The sequence below is a fragment of the Chanodichthys erythropterus genome, chromosome 15, assembly GCF_024489055.1.
Source record: "Chanodichthys erythropterus isolate Z2021 chromosome 15, ASM2448905v1, whole genome shotgun sequence".
Taxonomy (NCBI): domain Eukaryota; kingdom Metazoa; phylum Chordata; class Actinopteri; order Cypriniformes; family Xenocyprididae; genus Chanodichthys; species Chanodichthys erythropterus.
In genome coordinates, this window is record NC_090235.1 from 8,393,633 (window position 1) to 8,414,454 (window position 20,822).

At 35.8% G+C, this 20,822-nt stretch overlaps 1 protein-coding gene and 1 pseudogene across 1 annotated transcript; both read left to right on the forward strand.

Annotated features, from left to right (window-relative positions):
• The first annotated feature begins 388 nt into the window (after positions 1-388).
• On the forward strand, positions 389-4,797 carry st3gal1 (ST3 beta-galactoside alpha-2,3-sialyltransferase 1). Its single transcript, XM_067361668.1, has 6 exons — positions 389-655; positions 1,922-2,115; positions 2,191-2,370; positions 2,481-2,526; positions 2,868-2,987; positions 4,633-4,797. Exons 1-6 carry the CDS (start codon positions 389-391, stop codon positions 4,795-4,797), a joined length of 972 nt encoding a protein of 323 aa, XP_067217769.1.
• A 2,436-nt stretch (positions 4,798-7,233) lies between these two features.
• LOC137002165 (CMP-N-acetylneuraminate-beta-galactosamide-alpha-2,3-sialyltransferase 1-like) lies at positions 7,234-14,542 on the forward strand (annotated as a pseudogene).
• Positions 14,543-20,822: the final 6,280 nt, after the last annotated feature.

The following is a 20,822-nucleotide window of genomic DNA, read 5'->3' on the forward strand; positions in this document are numbered from 1 at the left end:
AGAGAAACCGCTCCTCCTCTGCTTCATCCCTCATATTTAACCTGATCATCTACCACTAGATTCACACATCTGACACCCATTCTTCAGGGTTAATGCTATTGTTCCAGATTGTTTAAAATTTGTGATTTTTCCCAAACTGGTAGGTTAACGCTATTTCTTTTTAATTAATATTAGTTTCTCCCTTTGTTACATACTACAAAACGACTCTTCAGTAATAATACTATAATGCAGTTTTTCTATTTTAGATGTAATACAATCTTCAGTTGTTTTCTCTGTATATGTGTACTTGTAGAGTTATCTTTGTGAGGGTCTGAGTGGAGTGGAACACTAATATATTTGTTCTCTTCTTGGCTGTAGGATTTGAAACCCTCTTCAACCAGCTGAAAACATGGTTTCCTTCACTAAACGGAGATCTCTGTACATCACAGCACTCTTCTGTTTTATCATCTTTCTTATGTTCCTCCAAAACGCGGTGATTTATACTGTACTCAAAACACCTATTGATTCCACCAAAGGAGGTCTGTGTGCTTGTGATAAATGTGTCCAGGATCTGAGCGATGATGATTGGTTCTTCAAGCGATTCAACCCCACAGTTCCGCCTCTGATGAACAAGAGAAACAGTATGTTGAGGACAGATGTCGACAGATGGTGGAAGGTAAATGAATTGCCCTAATGTGGGGAAGAAAATAAATTATAGACATATTAGTGCTTTTAGTGCATTTGAGACAATCTGCAAGATGCCTAATGTGGGACAGTTGTGTCCAGTGTGGGACACTGAAAAGCCTATATGATAGGCTAAAAAAAAAGGTATATGAAAAGGCCAAAGTCAATTGGTTAGTGTGGAATAGTAAAATCTTCTTAAGTTAGTAATTCTCATGGTTATGGATTGATGAAACATGGATAATTGAACATCATCAGACAAATGATACAATATGATAGTTTTGATGCATTTATTATAAAGATATTAAGCAACTACTATTATATTCTCTATTTACATAACACAACATAGGCCATAAATAGAAAAGAGTTAAATGCACAGTCAGAATTCCTGACTGTTCTCTAATTCATTTTAGACAAAAAACAGCTTGAACGAACTTTAGGCTAGATTCAACCTTTTAATATTCTGAATAAAATGGGTATGTTTAGGTTTAGGGTGGGGTTTAGGGATCTTACATTTATCAATAAAATGATAAAAGGGAAATTACACATATGTCTTCATGACATGAAAGATTCGTAAATGCTTGATGTTTTTTGCTGTAAAAATGCAATTATGCTCCGTTTACATGCTGCCAGTACGTCCGTATTGTACGTTTCAGCACCTATCCAAACGTACAAAAATTTACGTTTTGTGTCTTTGAAAGTTACGTATTAATATCTATGCTTTAACAAGGAGATCAGGCTGTATAATCACTGACACTGCCTGCACTGGATACAGTATGCATGTTCAGTTTCTGACACTCCACACGCTTTAGTCTGCCGACAACAGCAAGAGCGAAAGAATGTTCACTTCGATGCATCCAGTTTAAACAGCTGGTTTGCGTCTCGGTACAGACTTCATAAGAATCCCAGTGTCAAAAACAAGAATCTGACAGCTGGTGCATCACAAACCTTAACCATATTTAACAAACACTGTTTGGAAGTTAGTCAGCTGATACCAACAACAAACTTGTAGCCAATCAGCATTAGGGGGTGTATGACAGTTGAGGAGAGAGAACGAGCTAGAGGGAGATTTGAAGGAGGACATTGGAGGGTGTGTTTTGGAGGCGGAGCAATGAAGAGAGGGGTGCGTTTGTTTGAGTTGATTTCAAATATCAACAAAGTCCAACAGTGTTTTTGAAATATTACTTTTCCCAGTGAACGCTTTTTTTTTTCTTTTTCTGAAAGCTCTTAAACCCGTTCATGTGTTTTAACGTTCGTATAGGGTCTACAATCTGAATCCTCTAAAGTCACCTACACAGATGTGGTGGACACATTGTTTTCTCTGTTCCCCGATGAAGAACACTATTCAGATGCTGGTCCAGATCGCTGCAGAACCTGTGCTGTGGTGGGAAATTCTGGGAACCTCCTGGGATCCCACTATGGTCAACTAATAGACAGCCATGACTTTGTCATAAGGTAAGTTATTTTCTATTTTGAAGTCTCGACAATGCATATGACCAAAGATGATTGTTAAAAATGCTCTTAACTCAGGATAAATAAGGGTCCGACAAAGGGTTTCGAGAATGATGTGGGATCTAAGACCACTCACCGGATTCTGTATCCCGAGAGCGCTGTGGATGTGGATAACTCCACTCATCTGGTGTTTCTGCCCTTTAAGATTACAGACATGCGCTGGCTCATCAGTGTCTTCACCACTAGACACATCACAAGGTACAATTATTTCATCAATACACACTTGAAGGATTATTTAAAAGCTTCCAGACATGCATCTTTCACATTTCATGGCAATTATCTTAATGCAGTGAATCTTTGTTCCTCAGCACTTATATTAGAGTGAGACCTACAGTAAATGCAGACAGAGACAAGGTAAGAATCATATTTATATCTTTCAACATTCACATAATGATCTGAATAGTTTTTCTTAACAAATGTCTTTAAAATAAGCATGATTAATCAGAATTACCTGAAGTGTACACTCTTTAGGAATAAAAGTGGGTTTTCACAGCGATTCCATAGAAGAAACATTTTGAGTTCTTAAAAGAATCATTTTTTCTTAGTGTAAAAAACATTTTAAAAATCCACAGAACCTTCTTCCACTATAAAGAACCTTTTGTGCAATGGAAAGGTTCTTCATGGAACCATTGATGCCAATAAAGAACCTGTGTTTTTAAGACTGTATTGCATAATTATTTTGATTATTCTTCAAGGTAATGATCATCCATCCTGCGTTCATGAAATACGTCTATGAGAGCTGGCTAGAGAAACATGGCAAATATCCTTCTACTGGCTTCCTTACATTAATATTTGCCCTGCACATCTGTGATCAGGTAAGTTTCGTCTCTTATTTCAATTCCTCCAATGTTGTCTCTGATCTGATTTGCATAAAAGACAAACCACAGTTTGCTTTGGTTTTACATGCCATTTAGACACATGATCATATAAATAAAAATAAGAAAATGTTGAAAAAAACAGCATTTATTTGAAACATTATAAATGTCTTTACTTTCACTGGATCAGTTTAATGCATACTTGCTGAAGAAAAGTATTTCTTACTGTAAGGCTGGAAGCTTACGCTGCTATTTTGAACCAATAATCGGAAACAAAAAGCAGTTGAAGGATGACGTGCATGATTTAGTTATTTATCTGACTACAATATAAGTAATCTGACTCCATTAAAGTTGCTGTTATTTTTTACATCTTATTCATTAAAGGTAAAAGTCTTTCTTTGAATTGATAGGAAAACGTAGGATTTAACCTGAACGTTTAGATGATGAAAGTTACAATCAATTTAGCTTTCAACATTATCAGTTACAAAAGGAAAGATTCTTAACCTTTAAAGCAGGCAAAGTTATTTATTAAGTTACATGTTTAGAAAACTTATTTGTAACAAATAATGTACTGTTGTGCAGAAGAGGCTATAAAGCCTTTCTTGTATTAAGAGGTTACGCACCGGTGTGCAGGAGTGGCAGGGTTACAGCCTTTCTCCCAGAACAACAGTTACCTTTCCTTCTTATATCCTGAGCAAAGCATTGTTATGCATGAGTCGAATACCAACACCAAAACCAACTGACAGGAAACCAAAAGATATGGGAAATGGGTGTTGATCAAGAGGGGGAGAAGTACATTAGCATATTCTCCTCAATGCATGTTTAAGCAATACCTAGATTGTACATTAGGATACTTCAATGTCTCCAATAATTAAACTACCATTCGGTTCAGTTTATAAGCTGTCAGATGAGACCAAACATGACATAGTAAATTAGAAAACACTAGTAGATGCATAGCAGGTAGCTGAAAGCATATATGCCATGTGAAGCAAATGGTATAGATGAGGTATGTTGAGGTGTAAACGACTCTGTCTCTCCAGACAGAACCATCCGTGTCTGGAGTGTCCCAACAGTCCTTAATCAGCATATTGACGAATCCCTCGCACTAGATAGGCATTAGCATACTGTGATGATGAAGGCCATTGTGCCATGTTTAATTCACATGTATACCTTTTTTAAAGGGATTTCTGAAGTACTAGGGCAGTAAAGAGTTCTACCCATATTTGCTCAGCCCTACATTACTCACTCCAAGCTTTTGAATGGTAGAGTATCTTAAAGTGCATTTTATAGTGCATATTACAAATATTCATATGCAGATTTAGTGTGCAAACTCCAATAGACAATCAATGGAAATCATGAATGTGTCATATAGTAGATGTGCCATCTGAAACTGTGCTGTCAACATTGATGGTTTAAAGGAAGTTTTAAGTGTAAATAGTAAAATGAGTTCCATCAAATTTGCTCTTGATTGTCAGTGAGATATTAACTTCCACAGAGCTGTTGTGATTAGCGTTTGTTATCTTATCATTCCTGTATTACAGCACTAGCAAGTATACACATGCACAAACGCATTTAATTTTTAAATGTTGATTTGAGAAAGTGCATTGCAAACACTGATGTCCTAATTTTTCAATCTCTCACACAGGTTAATGTTTTTGGGTTTGGAGCAAATAGTGACGGACACTGGCATCACTATTTTGACAGAAGCTTGACTCACTCCAGCAGAGGTGTTCATGGTGGAGACTTTGAAAATAAAACCATAAATGAGCTTCTGTTGATAAACAAGATTTCTATGCATAAAGGGTGGTAATGATGGCATTTCTCTTAGTATTATGTGTATTTCTCAGTATTATCTCAGTATTGGCATGTATTTTGAAAACAGAATTATTTATGTGAATATTTATTTATTATTTACCTGTATTCACCCAGGAATATCAATTAAGAACAAGTTTCTTATTTTCAAAGGCCTGGCAAGAGCATATTGTTCTCATTAATGGAGAAAGTGGAACAATTAGAAATGATTAAAATAAATACAATATAACACATCAGAAGGTAAATAAAATGGATGGTATATTTTGTTTTCACATGAAACATCAAATGTAATCTTAGCTAGAGGAGTTTCACATAAATTGTCAAACTATTTTAGCAAGCACTGTTTTTACATTTGCAATCCTCCTTTTTACTTCTGACGGTATATGTATATGTATAACACATTTAATCAGTAATTAATGTAAGGACTGCATTCTTTGTCTTTCTAAGCAAATTTAAATATACTCTCTATACTCTATACTCTGTATAGATATGCTAAAAATAAATAAGTGCCTCTAGGTTTAGTTTCAGCATAACCTGCTTCCTAAAGGGATAGTTCACCTAAAAAATTAAAATTCTGTCCTCATTTTCTGCCCCTCAAGTTGTTCCAAACCTGTATGAATTTCTTTCTTCTGCTGAACACAATAGAAGAATGATTGTAACCAAACATGACTCCATGACTCTGGAAATCCTGTATGAATCAAAAAGCTTTTGGTGGAATATAAATGTCAAATACTAGTTGCTATCTTAACGAACTAGTCTTTAATATTAATCTCCAATGATGCCCAAACTGGATACACCTAAATTCCCGGAGGAAACAATGACTCCTTTTTACTGTTCTTGTTAAAGCGTTGTGTTTTATATCAGAGACGTGAATGCAAACGGTGTGTAGAAGAGAAACCCCTCCTCCTCTGCTTCATCCCTCATATTTAACCTGCTCATCTACCACTAGATTCACACATCTGACACCCATTCTTCAGGATTATTGCTAATATTCCAGATTGTTTAAATTGTGTATTTTTCCAAACATCTGGTAGGTTAACACTATTTCAGACCTGCCAACATGTACGCATTTTGCGTACCAAGTACGCATTTTGACCTCAAAGTACGCTGGTACGATTTGTCACTCTATACTACGCAAAAACCCGGCGAGTCCTCTGTGCGCGCGTAGTACTCAAATCCAGCAAAAGAAAGAGCTTGACCAATCATATCGCTGGGTTCATTTCCCCAAATAGCAAGCGGGGTTGATTGACAAATACATACGGCCTATCAATAAAAAGAGACCGCAAATCGACAGCAACACAAAATCCCGCGCGATCCTCCTTCCACTCTTGCAGGCTCAGTGACTGAATTCTCAGGCGAGGACAGCAGCAGTCACGGTACTTCTGACTCCTTGAGGTAAACGGGTATAAAATGCTCAAGTAATGTTGAACAACAAATCTAAATAAAATTGAAATCGCTATATGGCTTAGTGATTATGAAAGTGCTGTGATGTGTGACTGACTTACAAGAGCGAGTCTGGAGAAACAGGCGTTTATTTATTTATTCTCAGTGTTGAGAAACGTAGCCTATATGTGTTGCGTTATTGTGTTAATACTAACTAAAGTACCTAATTATGTTACATAGCCTACTTATTTTGTATGAAAACTAGCACATTAGTTTATGCATTTAAAAGCACCGTTTTCTCTCTCTCTCTACACACAAACGTGCGCGAGCACAGAGAGGGAAGATCATTGTAAAATGAAAATTGCCGTGGTTTAAAATTAGTTCTTGCTTGTTATTTTTTTGTCAGAAAACATTTTTAATTGTCCACCCGTGTTTTTAAGATTCGGTAAATGGCGGACTCTTTAGTTAACACAACTCCTCGTTATATAACTAACTTTATATTCTTGAATACTCGATTCGTTTTGCACGTATGGGTCCTGTCTATTCACTGTTTTCTATAATATGTTTGTATTGGCTAACCTTTATTCAGCGAATGTTTGTCTTGTTCAAATACAGCATGTTACAAATAGATACCTTTTTTTCTGTGGGATTTAGTATATCCAATATTATTCCAATATCCAAATATTTTAGCATATTTGGATATTGGAATAATAAATTAAGTATTTTAAATGAATCACATGTAAACTCAATGTTTACTCTTTTCTAAGGGTTTCTTAATTTTAGACTAGTTTTCATTAAAAAAACGGTGTAAAGGACTCGACTGTCAGGTTAGTTGTATGTAAATAGAGCCTACTTGAAATTGCAAACAAATTTTTTTAGTCCATATTAAATATGTGAATGTGATTCACTTGTGGTTGTCAGTTTGTATAAGCACACATTATGCAATGTAATATTAATCATGAATAAAAAAAAATGCTTTTGAGCAGGTGTAGTGAAATTTTTAATTGTGTCAAATTATAAAACTTTAACAGTCAAAATTAGATTAACGAAGATGGGTGTGTGTTTGTGCTTTGTGTATTGTATTCTCAAAAAAAAAAAAAAAACGTGTCCTGTCCCGTCACACTGGTACTCATTTTGGCGTAGATATATATTCTACGAGATTACAAACTCGTACTATTGATACGCATTTTCGTGTGATCGGGCTCCTGTTAAGACTTTGTTTTAGGGATAATGTTAGAAGGTTAAAGATAGGTTTAAGGTAAAGGTTAGGGCTTGGCACTAGTTTTGATGATTAGGTTTAGGCAAAGTACTATAGGGATTGCATTATATCAGTGTTTCCCAACCCTGTTCCGCGAGGCAGACCAACACTACACATTTTTGAACTCTTCAAACACACCTGATTCAAGTAATCAGCAACAGACACTATATTACATCAATGAATATCCTCACAATGATATTCATACAAATATAGCCTATATAAGATTACATTGTGGAGAATATACTATCCTTGTGGTTTTCTCTCGAGTATCCTGTTGATTATGTATGCTCAACATCCAATGACAGTCGCGTGCACGCATAGCCTACAGCTTCGCTTCACACACCCATCTTTCGCACGTTGTTAACGCTTATATGAAGCTGATTCAAATGCAGTAAATAATGTGAAGGTCCAAAATACTGGACAAACCACACACCTAATTGATATAAGGAACGCGACTTTGGTTTGGGGGCACAAACACCTTTTTTTCTGTCCACCGCTGGCGCTTCTCTCCGGTGCAGACAGTTACTTCACCTCGAAATTTGTTTTAGACCAATCAAATATAATGAAGATCAGGGAAAAAAAATCATATAAGATGATTTATTAACATAAATAATGTACACAAAAAATGTACTGGTAATTTTCTGTCAGGACATTAGCCCGTAGCCTACGGTCATTTCCATAACCCTCAAACACAACGCAGTGCAAAATTAAAAAATAGGTAAAAACACCTACGGAAAGGCCATATTTTCATGTTTAAGAGTGTAATAATGAATTGCACACTAATATATTTGTTCTCTTCTCGGCTGTAGGATTCGAAACCCTCTTCAACCAGCTGAAAATATGGTTTCACTTTCCTTCACTAAACGGAGATCTCCATACATCACAGCACTCTTCTGTTTAGCATCTTTCTTATGTTCCTCCAAAACGCGGTGATTTATACTGTACTCAAAACACCTGTTGATTCCACCAAAGGAGGTTTGTGTGCTTGTGATAAGTGTGTCCGGGATCTGAGCGATGATGATTGGTTCTTCACGCGGTTCAACCCCACAGTTCCGCCTCTGATGAACAAGAGAAACAGTGTGTTGAGGACAGATGGTGGAAGGTACGTGACTTCTTTCTGGAGGTCTGAAAATCAAGGGACTGAGGTTTGTTTGATCACGGTTAATACATATTATAACTGGGTCATTAATTTGCAGGAAAAAAGAAAAAGGTTTTACAACCATGAAAATCATCAGCTCAAGTGTAGGTTGTCATGGAGTAAATTAAGGACATAACCACCATTGAGTTGTAGGTATAATGTTCCCCAATATTCATATTAGTGTTCAACCAATATGTGTTTTTCAATGGCCACCATCGTGGAGATGAGTGTTTGTTTTAGTTGGGCTCTTGACCCTTGCCTTATTAATATTAGAGTTTGTTTGGGCAGTTAACTGAGTCATAATAAGGCAACAAAGTCTCGGGACTGGACGTTTTAATAATTTAAAAAGCGTTATAATAATTTTAAAGGCTTAAAGTGGTTCAGGTTTATCTCCGTGTCACCAATTATTTAAATTAGTAAAAATCATAATGTCTGAAAAATAGTATAATTTGGTTTAAATAAACTCCATGACACAAGTGAACAACTCATGAATTTAAAAAGTAGAAACACTTCTGTGACATTAAATGTCTTTTTTTAAATTAACGAACAAAGGGATCATTCACCCAAAAAGGAAAATTCTGTCATCATTTACTCACCCTCAAGTTGTTCCAAACCTCTGTGAGTTTCTTTCTTCTGCTGAACACCAAAGAAGATATTTTGAAAAATGTTGGTAAACAAACAGTTGATGGCCCCATTGACTTCGATAGTATTCTTTCTTTAATATTATGGAAGTAAATGGGGCTCATTAACTTTTTGGTTACCCATATTCTTTAAAATTCTTTTTTTGTGTGTGTGTTCAGCAGAATAAATACATTTATACAGGTGGAACAACTTGAGGTTGAGTAAATGAAAAACTTAATTTCTGAGTGAACTATCTAAACATTCACTTGCATCTTACCATTTGTTCCACCAGTAATTTATTTTGAACAAATAATGAAAATTGCCCTATACATATGCTCTATTAGTGGTCTGAGGATTCCCACACGCCTTTTAATATGTCTAAGAAGTAGGCCCTTACTTCAAACCATTTTAAGAGACATTTCTTCTCAGATATTCTTAATAAAATATCTCAACTCTTCTATCAGTTCAGAGATTCCAGTGCAAGGATTTCCCAAAACAATCAGCTGAAGTTCTGATTGTTGAACACATAGTGGCAGCACAGACCAACAATTTTCTGTTATTTGTGTGTATATGTGTGTGTGCGCGTGTGTTTCAACAATGTGTCCTTTATACAAAGACATATATTATTCATGTATTTCCTTAGATCTTTTAATAAATGAAAATAATCAAAGTAATTAAAATGAACAGTTAATTTATTACCTTTCTGAAAAGTGTACTTCTGATTCTTTATAAAATACATTAAATGATAACTGTCTACTGGGCTTTATTTAGGTCAAGGGAAAGTTAATTAATATTAGAAGTTAATTCTCAAGTCATTTTATTTTAATCTCTGCAGAAACAATGGCACCATTTTGATATAATTTATTACTTTTTTTTTAAGTATTCTTTATTATATAAACTATTTTGTTGTGGAATACTTTGTTAGCCAACTTTAAACAAAGTTTAAAGCAATTTATGTTAGCATTGTTTTCATTTTATTTTAAAGGGGTCATGACATGAGAAATCAAATTTGCCTTGATCAGTTAACATATAACAGGTCTTTGTACTATTAAATCATCCTGCAAATTTCATAGCTTAAAATGTCCTCCTCATTATAAACAAAGCATTTATTTAATTAAGCTCCAAAAATGGCTCATTTTGATAGGATCGGTGATGTCACATGGGCAAATATATTTGCATATGCCTCCCTCCAGAGGAAGACATCAACGATTATACCATTGTTTTTATTGTAGGGAATATACACAATTTTTACCATGGGGCTTCCCTGAAGTGCATTTGGGCTAGTTTTGGGCATGGTTTTGGGCTAATTTTGAGTAGCAATTGGGTGGGTTTTGTCAAAGTCCCTTTAAGACAAGTTATTTCACTTGGCGGCCATCTTTGAAACGCCTCTCAGGCATCCAAGTGCAGCTCCTATCTCTTTGAATGGGGAAACATCAAATTCTCCAAAGCTGTTTGCCAAGCTTTCGATTAAATTTCATATTTGAAATCACCAATGAAATCTGACAAGAACTGTCTCATAAATTTTGTTTCATGACAAAAAACAGCATTTTTCAGGCTGGATCAAGCTAATGCGCATGCACGGACCTAAATGCGTGTCTCTTGTGCCTCGTTTCGGAGGTGCACGTCTGACTGTTTCTATAGGAACCGGAGCTTCTAACAGCCGCTGCAGTGACGCGGTGACTTTACCAGTCGGCGATTAGCTATTATTTAGAAAGCTGGACTTATTCCGCCATGTTGCGCTTTGCACTTTCTCCCATTCAAAACAATACAAGTGATGCATCTTGTTATTCTATAGTCTTTGGTTTTGTTGTCAAAAAACGGACAACCCTGGAATATACGTCATTGCATCATAGGCCCCACCCACTGGCATTCAGTTGCTTAACGGCTGACACTTGCCTACAGTGTGTAGAGCATTGTGTCAAAAGTAAATAGAACCCATCATAATCACTGACACTGTCTGCACTGGATACAGTATACAGATGCCTATTCAGTTTCTGACACTTCACACGCTTGAGTCTGCCGACAACAGGACAAATGGAAGAGTGAAAGAATGTTTGCTTTGACATGTCCTGTTTAAACAGCTAGTTTGTGTCTCTGTACAGACTTCAGAAAGATCCCAGTGTCAAAAACAATTGTATGGCTTATTTTAATTGCATTCCGGATCGAATTATGTTTATTCAGAGCATTTTGCTTTGTAAAGAGGCATAATGGAGAGCTTGCAAAGAAACTTTCTTTTGGCAGATGAAGCAGCCAACTGTATTAGATCTGAGAGAAGCTGCATCACAAACTCTAAGTAAATTATCTCATAATGTTTTGTCTGTAAATTATGTTTTTCCGCATATGTTTTTATTGTGCAAAAAACTTTATTATAATTTTAAAAAATCCATATCATGTGACTTCTTCACAAAGATTCTGAAAGCTCTTAAGCCCGTTCATGTGTTCGTATAGAGTCTACAATCTGAATCCTCAAAAGTCAGCTACACAGATGTGGTGGACACATTGTTTTCTCTGTTCCCCGATGAAGAACACTATTCAGATGCTGGTCCAGATCGCTGCAGAACCTGTGCTGTGGTGGGAAACTCTGGGAACCTCCTGGGATCCCACTATGGTCAACTAATAGACAGCCATGACTTTGTCATAAGGTATGTTATTTTCTATTTTGAAGTCTCGACAATGCATATGACCAAAGATGATTGTTAAAAATGCTCTTAACTCAGGATAAATAAGGGTCCGACAAAGGATTTCGAGAATGATGTGGGATCTAAGACCACTCACCGGATTCCGTATCCCGAGAGCGCTGTGGATGTGGATAACTCCACTCATTTGGTGTTTCTGCCCTTTAAGATTACAGACATGCGCTGGCTCATCAGTGTCTTCACCACTAGACACATCACAAGGTACAATTATTTCATCAATACACACTTACAGGATTATTTAAAAGCTTCCAGACATGCATCTTTCACATTTCATGGCAATTATCTTAATGCAGTGAATCTTTGTTCCTCAGCACTTATATTGGTGTGAGACCTACAGTAAATGCAGACAGAGACAAGGTATCTATCAAGAATCATATTCCTGAACAAATCATTAAAATATACACTCTTAATGGTAAAAGTTCCAAGAGTTGACAGAAACATTTTTTTTTCTTAAGCCCTGTTCACACCAAGAATGATAACTTTAAGGATAACCTGGCAATAAAGCTCTTTCTGATTCTGATTATAACGATAACTAGCATCCACACCAGACAATATTGTTCTGTTTATTCTGCAGTTTTGTCTTCTGCAGCTTTAAATGCTCAAGCTCTTTAAAGCACGATGGCTCAGCTAGAAAAAATCATTCTGAAAATGATCTGAATGATATTTCTCTGTGCCGTTATCATTATAGTTGTTGTGTGGACTTTGCTATTATTTTATATTTAGAACAATTTTTGTAGAGTGATATCTTTATAGTTGTCGTCCTTGGTGTGAATGGGCATATAGTGTGAAAATCATTTTAAAAATCTTTTCCACTATAAAGAACCTTTTGTGCAATCATGGAAAGACTGATGCCAATAAAGAACCTGTATTTTTAAGAGTGTATTGAATATTTTGATTATTCTTTAAGGTAATGATCATCCATCCTGCATTCATGAAATACATCTACGAGAGCTGGCTGGAGAAAAATGGCAAATATTCTTCTACTGGCTTCATTACATTAATATTTGCCCTGCACATCTGCGATCAGGTAAATGTTTTGTCTATTTTTTCAGTTCCTCCAACTTTTGTCTCACAGAGCCAGACTATTTACTATTGGCGTGAAGTCTATTCTAGTGTACTTTGCAAGAGACAATCTGATTGACACGTAAAAGGACCGTTTTGGTTTTACATGCCATTTAGAGGCATGTCTATAAATCATGGCATTCATTATTGCACAAGCTTAACTTATGAAACAAGGCATAGTAAACTGTTCTGTTTTGCAGTATATTTATTTTTGTCTGTATATTAAGTTTTATTACTAATAAATATCCATTTTATGCAGATGCTGACACAGACATACATGCAATGTAAACAGTGCACAATAAGGGGCTTGGATAATCCAGCTGTTATGAACATACTAAAAATCTGGAATATTTTGACTCTTGCATGGGAAACTCCTCAAGCAAACTATTTAAATAGCCCCCATAAATGCAGAAGATTGTAAAAAGGCTTTTATAACCGTCTTTCTGGCTTATAAAGTCAATGGTGTTATGGACTATTCATCGCCAAAATGTGGTCAATAAAGTCCAAAGTAATGCTTAGGATGTGTCACAGATGTTATCTCATATTTGAAACATTCTCTCCCCATATGTCGATTGTTCTTCTGTAAATGCTAACCATACATTTTTATCTGATTTTAAATATTTATCTTGAGTCACCACTTAAATTTGCAAAGTTTTACCTGCTGACCACCTGTCACCAAGATTGTGGGCCTTCTTCAAACAGAAATACAACTTGAGAAAAAACAGACTGATTTATTTGTCAGATAGAATTTTATCCTATGATTCATTATACACTGAAATCTTTGGCATTAGCTTTTATGTGTTCATGCTAGAGAAGTAAGCTATGACGCTGGTTTAATAACAAACCATTCTTCTAAATCAAATCATTTCAATTAATTGCTGATCCTGTTCATACATGCAATGTAAACTGCACAATAAAGGGCTCAGATGTTTCAAAGACCTAATGCATCCTGTGTTGGTATGTACTTGAATGGTAGTGTACTTGTAGTTCATATTACAAATATTCAGATACAGACTTAGTGTGCAAAATCCAACAGACTCCAATGAAAACCATGAGCATGTCGTACAGTATGTGTGCCATTAACATTATTGTTGTTGTTTTGTATTTAACCTTAGCTAAATGCAAATTAAAGTTTGATTTGCAGATAGCGATGATGATAACTGGAGCGTGAATTAAGGGTGTGAATTTCTACGGAGCTGGATTAGTTGTGGTTCGCTTTTGTTTTCTTATTAGTCCTGTATTACAGCACTAGGATGTATGCACATGCGCAAGCTCATTTAATTTTTAAATGTTGATTTGAGAAAGTGCATTGATGTCTTAATTTTTCAATCTCTCACACAGGTTAATGTTTATGGGTTTGGAGCAAATAGTGATGGACACTGGCATCACTATTTTGACAGAAGTTTGACTCACTTAAGCAGAGGTGTTCATGGTGGAGACTTTGAAAATAAAACCATAAATGAGCTTCTGCTGATAAACAAGATTTCTATGCATAAAGGGTGGTAATGATGGCATTTTTCTCAGTGTTACGTACTTGGTAAGGCTTCGAGTGAAAACTTTTTAAAAGCCTGCATTTTCAAAAAATAAATTTTTATATATTGTTTATTTTCCTGTATTTAACCAGACATATCAATTAAGAACAATATTCTCATTTACAATAGCCTGGCACGAGCATATTGTCCTTGTTAGCATATTGTCCTTAATAGAGATAATTAAAAATATGTTGCATCAGAGATAAATAAATATATTAATATCAAGTAATGAATGATATATTTACCAAACACAATGGTTTTATGTTTACGTCCTTTAATATGATTCTGTGAAGTTATGCATTTCTGTAAGGTATTATTGTTAAATTAAATTTTCACTTTTTTTTTTTTGATTTCACATGAAACATCAATTGTAATCTTAGCTAGTGAAGTTTCACATAGAATAATTATGACAATTTAACTTATAATCTGTATTTGTATATGTTAAATATGTAAGCGTTTATTTATTCACACCGGAGTAATATTAGTTTAATTAAAAGTTTTGATTACTATGCAAATATTTTCCTTTTTTGTCCCATACAAAAAAAAATTATGGGTGTTATCCAGATGCTAAACGTGTACACAGTGGTATCAGAGAAAACAATGACAGCTATATATCCATGGGCAATTGGGCATAACTCTGTTCATGCAGAGTTTGTGTAACTGTGTTTGCCTAGTTTTGCATTGTCTTTGTAAGTATTAAATTACATTCTATGTGCATTATGTACCATGACTGCCATGTATGCATCAATATCTATAACGACTATATGTAGGCCTATATGTTTGTGCTATATGTGACAGATCATTAGGCTAATGTTAATTGTTAGGTTGCTAAAGCCTCTTTGTGTTGTCATACTGGCTTTCAAACATAAAGGATTTGTGATGTGTGAGTTTCTTTATTGTTGTGACTACCACAGAATTTGTCGTCTTATTGTGTTTTCTGAACCCTGTACATCATTACGAGAGTGATCTAGAATGCCTCCATACAGACAGTGAATTCGACCGATACGACTCTTGCTTTGGAGTTTCAGAATGATCATAGCATCATTTCAGATGCGATGAGTCCGAAGAATATTCTAGTTATGAATTATCTTTTTTTAATGCACGTTTTATTCCTAATAAATTTACTATACGTTTCTTCTCTAAATATTTTTCCATCACGTTTTATGTGCATTTTGTTTCGTTGAATAAAGAGTATCCACTCAAGCGAGTGTACGAGTTACATTTATTCACATCTTGTGCAGTATCTTAAAATGTGCAGACGTAGTCGTTTTTTCAAGTTATTGACAACATTATTTATATTATACTTCATTTTTCTGAACATGTACACGGGTTCTCTCTCGCGCACAGACGCGCGTGCGAGCCTTTGAAAGTATTTAGCTGCAGAAAGACGCGTTCGGCGGTCTAGTGGACTTCTGTTTTCATTTTCAAGCACTCAATTCACTCTATTGTACAGCATGGGCTGTTGTACAGTACACACACATTGTCCATGCCATCACAAAAATTAGGCTGCACGTGAATGGGTAGTGCGGTCGTCCGCGAACACTCCTAATGACGAAAATTTCACGGCACGGACGCCCTAAGTATCATAGACATATAATAAACACTAGACGCCCTATTGGCCGCTTTGGACTGTTGTTGCGATACGTCAACGAGTCCGCCATATTGTGCGGGGCAAGACTGCGCTGTTAACAAACACAAGTAAACGGACGAGCTGCGGTTTTTCTGGATAAAAACAAAAATAACGTTTACATTTATCAACCAATTTCAGTGGTTTATAATGTACGTGGTGTACAAAAAGTTCTAGTTACTTAAGATCTCTATAGTTAGACATATAAAATATTTATTTTAATAAAAAATAGTCAAAGCTCAGGCTTGCTTTAAGAATTGTGAAAACGCCCATACTAAGATATAATTTAATTTTCACATTAAATTAAACAAAGTTTTCTTATTGTAAAAAAGGGATTTTCTGTCTTTAACGCAATTTTAGCTTTTCTTGAACTTAGAATTGACCACCATTGATAAAATGAAACAAAAATCATCAAATACAAATCACACAGGCTGCTTTCTGTATTTTTATAGCACTAAAATGATACAGATAGATACTCCATAAACATACAACAACAAAGATAACTGATGTATCCTTTATGGTAATACATCTGCAATGCAAATAAAGAAATAGCCCCCATAAAGCCAGAAGATTGTTCAAAGGCTTTTATAACTGTCCTCTGGCTTTTTTTCTGGTTTATAAAGTCAATGGTGTTATGGCCTATTCATCGCCAAAATGTGGTCAATAAAGTCCAAAGTAATGCTTAGGATGTGTCACAGATGTTATCTCATATTTGAAACATTCTCTCCCCATAGGCTATGTCGATTGTTCTTCTGTAAATGCTAACCATACATTTTTATCTGATTTTAAATATTTATCTTGAGTCACCACTTAAAGGTACAATTTGTGATATTTTTTTCCGCTAGAGGTCGCTAGAAGCCTATTCAAAACAAAGGCGTAGTTTGATGACGCCAAGTTTTAGAGCGGAAACTTGGGACATGTGGTCTCTATTTCAAAGGACGGTGCAAAAGAATAGGGATTGGAGTCTGGAAGAACTCATGTTCGTGGATGCGATTATTAACGTTACTGTAGTATGAAGCAGAGCAGGACCGAGTGTTGCGGGAGCTGAACGAGGAGCTGGAGCGATTGATCAACACACGCCTCACGAGCAGCGGGACTTTTATTATGACAAAGTCGCCGGCGCCGCTTCCGCTTTTCCGGTCATGAGTTTACGGGAGCTGTCCTTGTCGACAGAACCAGCGGCAGATGGTAAACAGTAATTATGTTCCATAAATAAGTAACACAATCCACCATAAAACGTGCAAGAAGTAAATAAGGAACTGCTTGAAGCAAGCTAGTGGTTTGCTGGACGCTAGACACTACTTCCGCATTTGTCCACGGCACTGTTGTCATGTGGTTTCTACGTCAGTAAAGGCGGTAACAAAGGTAACTGCGTCATTGACAGGCGACTGCACTGCCCCGTGTCACTGTTTAGAATGGGAATTTTCTCATGATTTACAAGTAGTTGAAAACATTAGAGATATTGTTAGTAATCAGCTGGACAAAATATATAACACTAGCCTAGTGGTTTTTGGATATTTTACTGCAAAAATTTTACATATTGTACCTTTAAATTTGCAAAGTTTTACCTGCTGAACACCTGTCACCAAGATTGTGGGCCTTCTTCAAGTAGAAGGGCATTAGCTCTTATGTGTTCATGCTAGAGAAGTAGGCTATGACGCTGGTTTAATGACAAACCGTTCTTCTAAATCAAATAATTTCAATTGCTGATCCACAAAAACATTCTGAAAATGATTTGTTCACTGTTCACGAATTGAACTGATCCGGTTCTCAAATTCAACTAATGATCTTCAATTAATGATCTTATTGAGTTTTAACAGTCTCTGTACTGATTTGTTCATGAGTCGGATTGATCAACTCACTAATCTAAAATGCTGCACGTCAAGTTGCCACGGGTTTAAGCATCCCCAAATAAAATGATATTTAGGATCCCCCCTCTGGCCGAAACGGAATTGGACTAGTTTTGAGTAGCAATTTGTTGTGAAAACCTGGCAACCCACATCGCCGTATCCATCTCAGGTTGCTTCGATGTATAAGTAGGCTTGTTGTCGTCCACTTGTCGTCGTCAGTATTTAACTAATATGTTGCCAAGTCTTCTTTTTTTGTGTGAAATATAAAACTTAAGCATCATGTAGCTAAGTTAAAATGTGAAAAATGGCTTATGCCCATTGTTTTGTAACTGCCACCCAGAAAGCGATTTTAAATGAATAGTACTGCAACACTAAAGACACTGAAGTGTTAACAAGACCCTAAGCAGTAGATTCATTTCAGCCAACCTAAGGTCTGCTACATTTACTTAGTGGGAATATATAATTATAGTTATTTAACAGTTAGTTACTGTCCTTGATTCTCATTGAAGTTTACTGCATTATGTAGAAGAGTATTGCGAGAAAGAAATTGAGTAAGCGAGTTTATTACCTGCATTCAGATTTAGTATTTTCCTTCAGGTCAGTCCTATGTTCGTAATAAAAAATCTGTTTAAATGTCTGATGTATTATCTTGTTCTTTTAAGGGGTTTTCCCTTGACTGACAGCTCTAGTCAAAGCATTTGTCAGTTGCTTCTTGCTCCGTGTTCACAACAATTCAGTCTTTTCAATGTAAAAGTCATCACTACTGACTGACACACTCATAAAGATTTGTAAAATTGCTGCCATCTAATGGAGTAATAATGTAACTTCTGTTGCTGTTCACGGTCAGGGACTATTGTTTCTGGTGGAAGGAAGGCTTTTAGTGAAAGTTTACTTCATGAAAGTTTAATTGATACATATTTTAGGCTTTAATATTTGTATTGTGTGGTAACCGTTTTATAAAAGCAATAAGGTACTCGAGACTAGTGCTGTATCATGAATAAGTCACGACTGAAGGGGTTGCAGCAATGCCTTCAGCCGCGACTTATTCACGATACAGCACAGCCTCGAGGACCTTATTGCTTATATAAAAATATGTTGAACTGCAGTTTTAGACAAAGTAACTGAATCTAAGCAGCTCTTGGCTTAAAAGATCCCAGAAATTAGTAAATTAGTCATTAGTCGAATTTAAAGCACAGTTTTTCGTAGAAAATAGCTCTATTTTTTTTTTTTTTGTTCAGTGAGAACAACAGTTTCAGAGACTCGAGGCCGGTGCGACTCGCAGGTGAAGATCGTTAACACTCACGCTGTGCCCTTACGGCTCTCGCCCGCCCTTGTCACACTGTCAGTATATTTTTTAGTATGCACTCTTATTAAAATTATTAGTTTTAAACATAAAATCTGGTCTAATCTAGTCATTAGTTAGTTAATATAGCTTTTGAGTGAAACCCTAAAGATTGTGAATTTGATCCCAGGTAGCAGCAATCTGTTACCTCTTTATTTTATAATCTCTACACAGTAAATTGCTGAAATACATTAATTGTTTGCTAATGACCAGTGGGCTCCAGTGCAGAGAGATGACAGGGTGAAAATAGCTCAATCACCTTTTTGTTTGGAGCAACCTGGGGTAAGTGAACTTGATAAGGCATGATAGTTTACATGTTAATGTAATGTAATTGTATATGTGATTTAATTTACTGGCCTATATATAAACTTACATAAAACAATACTTGCACATTTATAATATAATTGACCCTTTATAAGGGTTTTGGAAGTTGTATATGAAAACAAAATATGTCTGTGAGATTCAGGGAAGGATATCACATCTCACCTGCAATATTGAATCCCCCTGCCACCAAGTGACCGAAACTAGTTCCAACTACTTTAAGCCATCTGAAATTGAAGCCAATACAGTACACCTCAACCCTTCTGTCCATTATTACTTCAGGCCTACATAACATTTATCTCCAAGTTCACTGAATTGTTTTGGCTCTTCTCCTATTTAGACACCTTCAATCGACAAATGTACAGGTTGTTCCCAGATGTCTTAATTAAAATTATTTGCAGGCAGTTTATATATAGGCTATAAAGAAACTGAACGTCATCACATGACACATTAGTTTGTCAATTTGCCCAAACTTCTTCCTGTAAGACACCCAAAAAATTGTATAAATGACTGATCAAGTCCAATCATAAAAATCAGAGGACGAGGAGGAACAATGGCTACCGACATTGAAAACAACATAAAAATGTCCACTAATGCTATAAAAACTGTACAGAGATTATAAGATACATAATAAAGTTTCTTTTGTAATACCATTGGCAAAGTAAGTTCATATAAATCCCCCCCCCACCAAAACAAATCACTATTTTGCAACCTGTATGCGATACAATGGTGTTAATGTTTGAAAGGTATGAATTATTGTTCACATTAGAAAAAGAAACATTGCCATTGAACTATTGACCATCATTCATGCTCTTAAGCAGGGACGTGCACAGACATTTTGGGGGGCAGGGGCTCAAGTGGAAAGAAGGGCACTTCTCATAATTATTTATTTAAAAAAATAATAAACCCTTAAATATATTAAGACAACTCTGACTTCCTTATCAATTTATTTTAATTCCCTCACACTGAAGCAATTGTTTCATACTCCACAGATTTCTACAAAATAATCAGTTCACACGGAGACCATGGCATTCTTTAGTATTCACTAGGTTTATCACAAGAGCAGGCAACAGCAAAGGAAACTATGCCACAATGTGCATGTTTTCCACTCTACTATTTTCAAGTAGCTATAAATGGGCTACAAAAGTACGTAGTTTCACTAATAATTTGTTTATTTTACACAAATCAATACA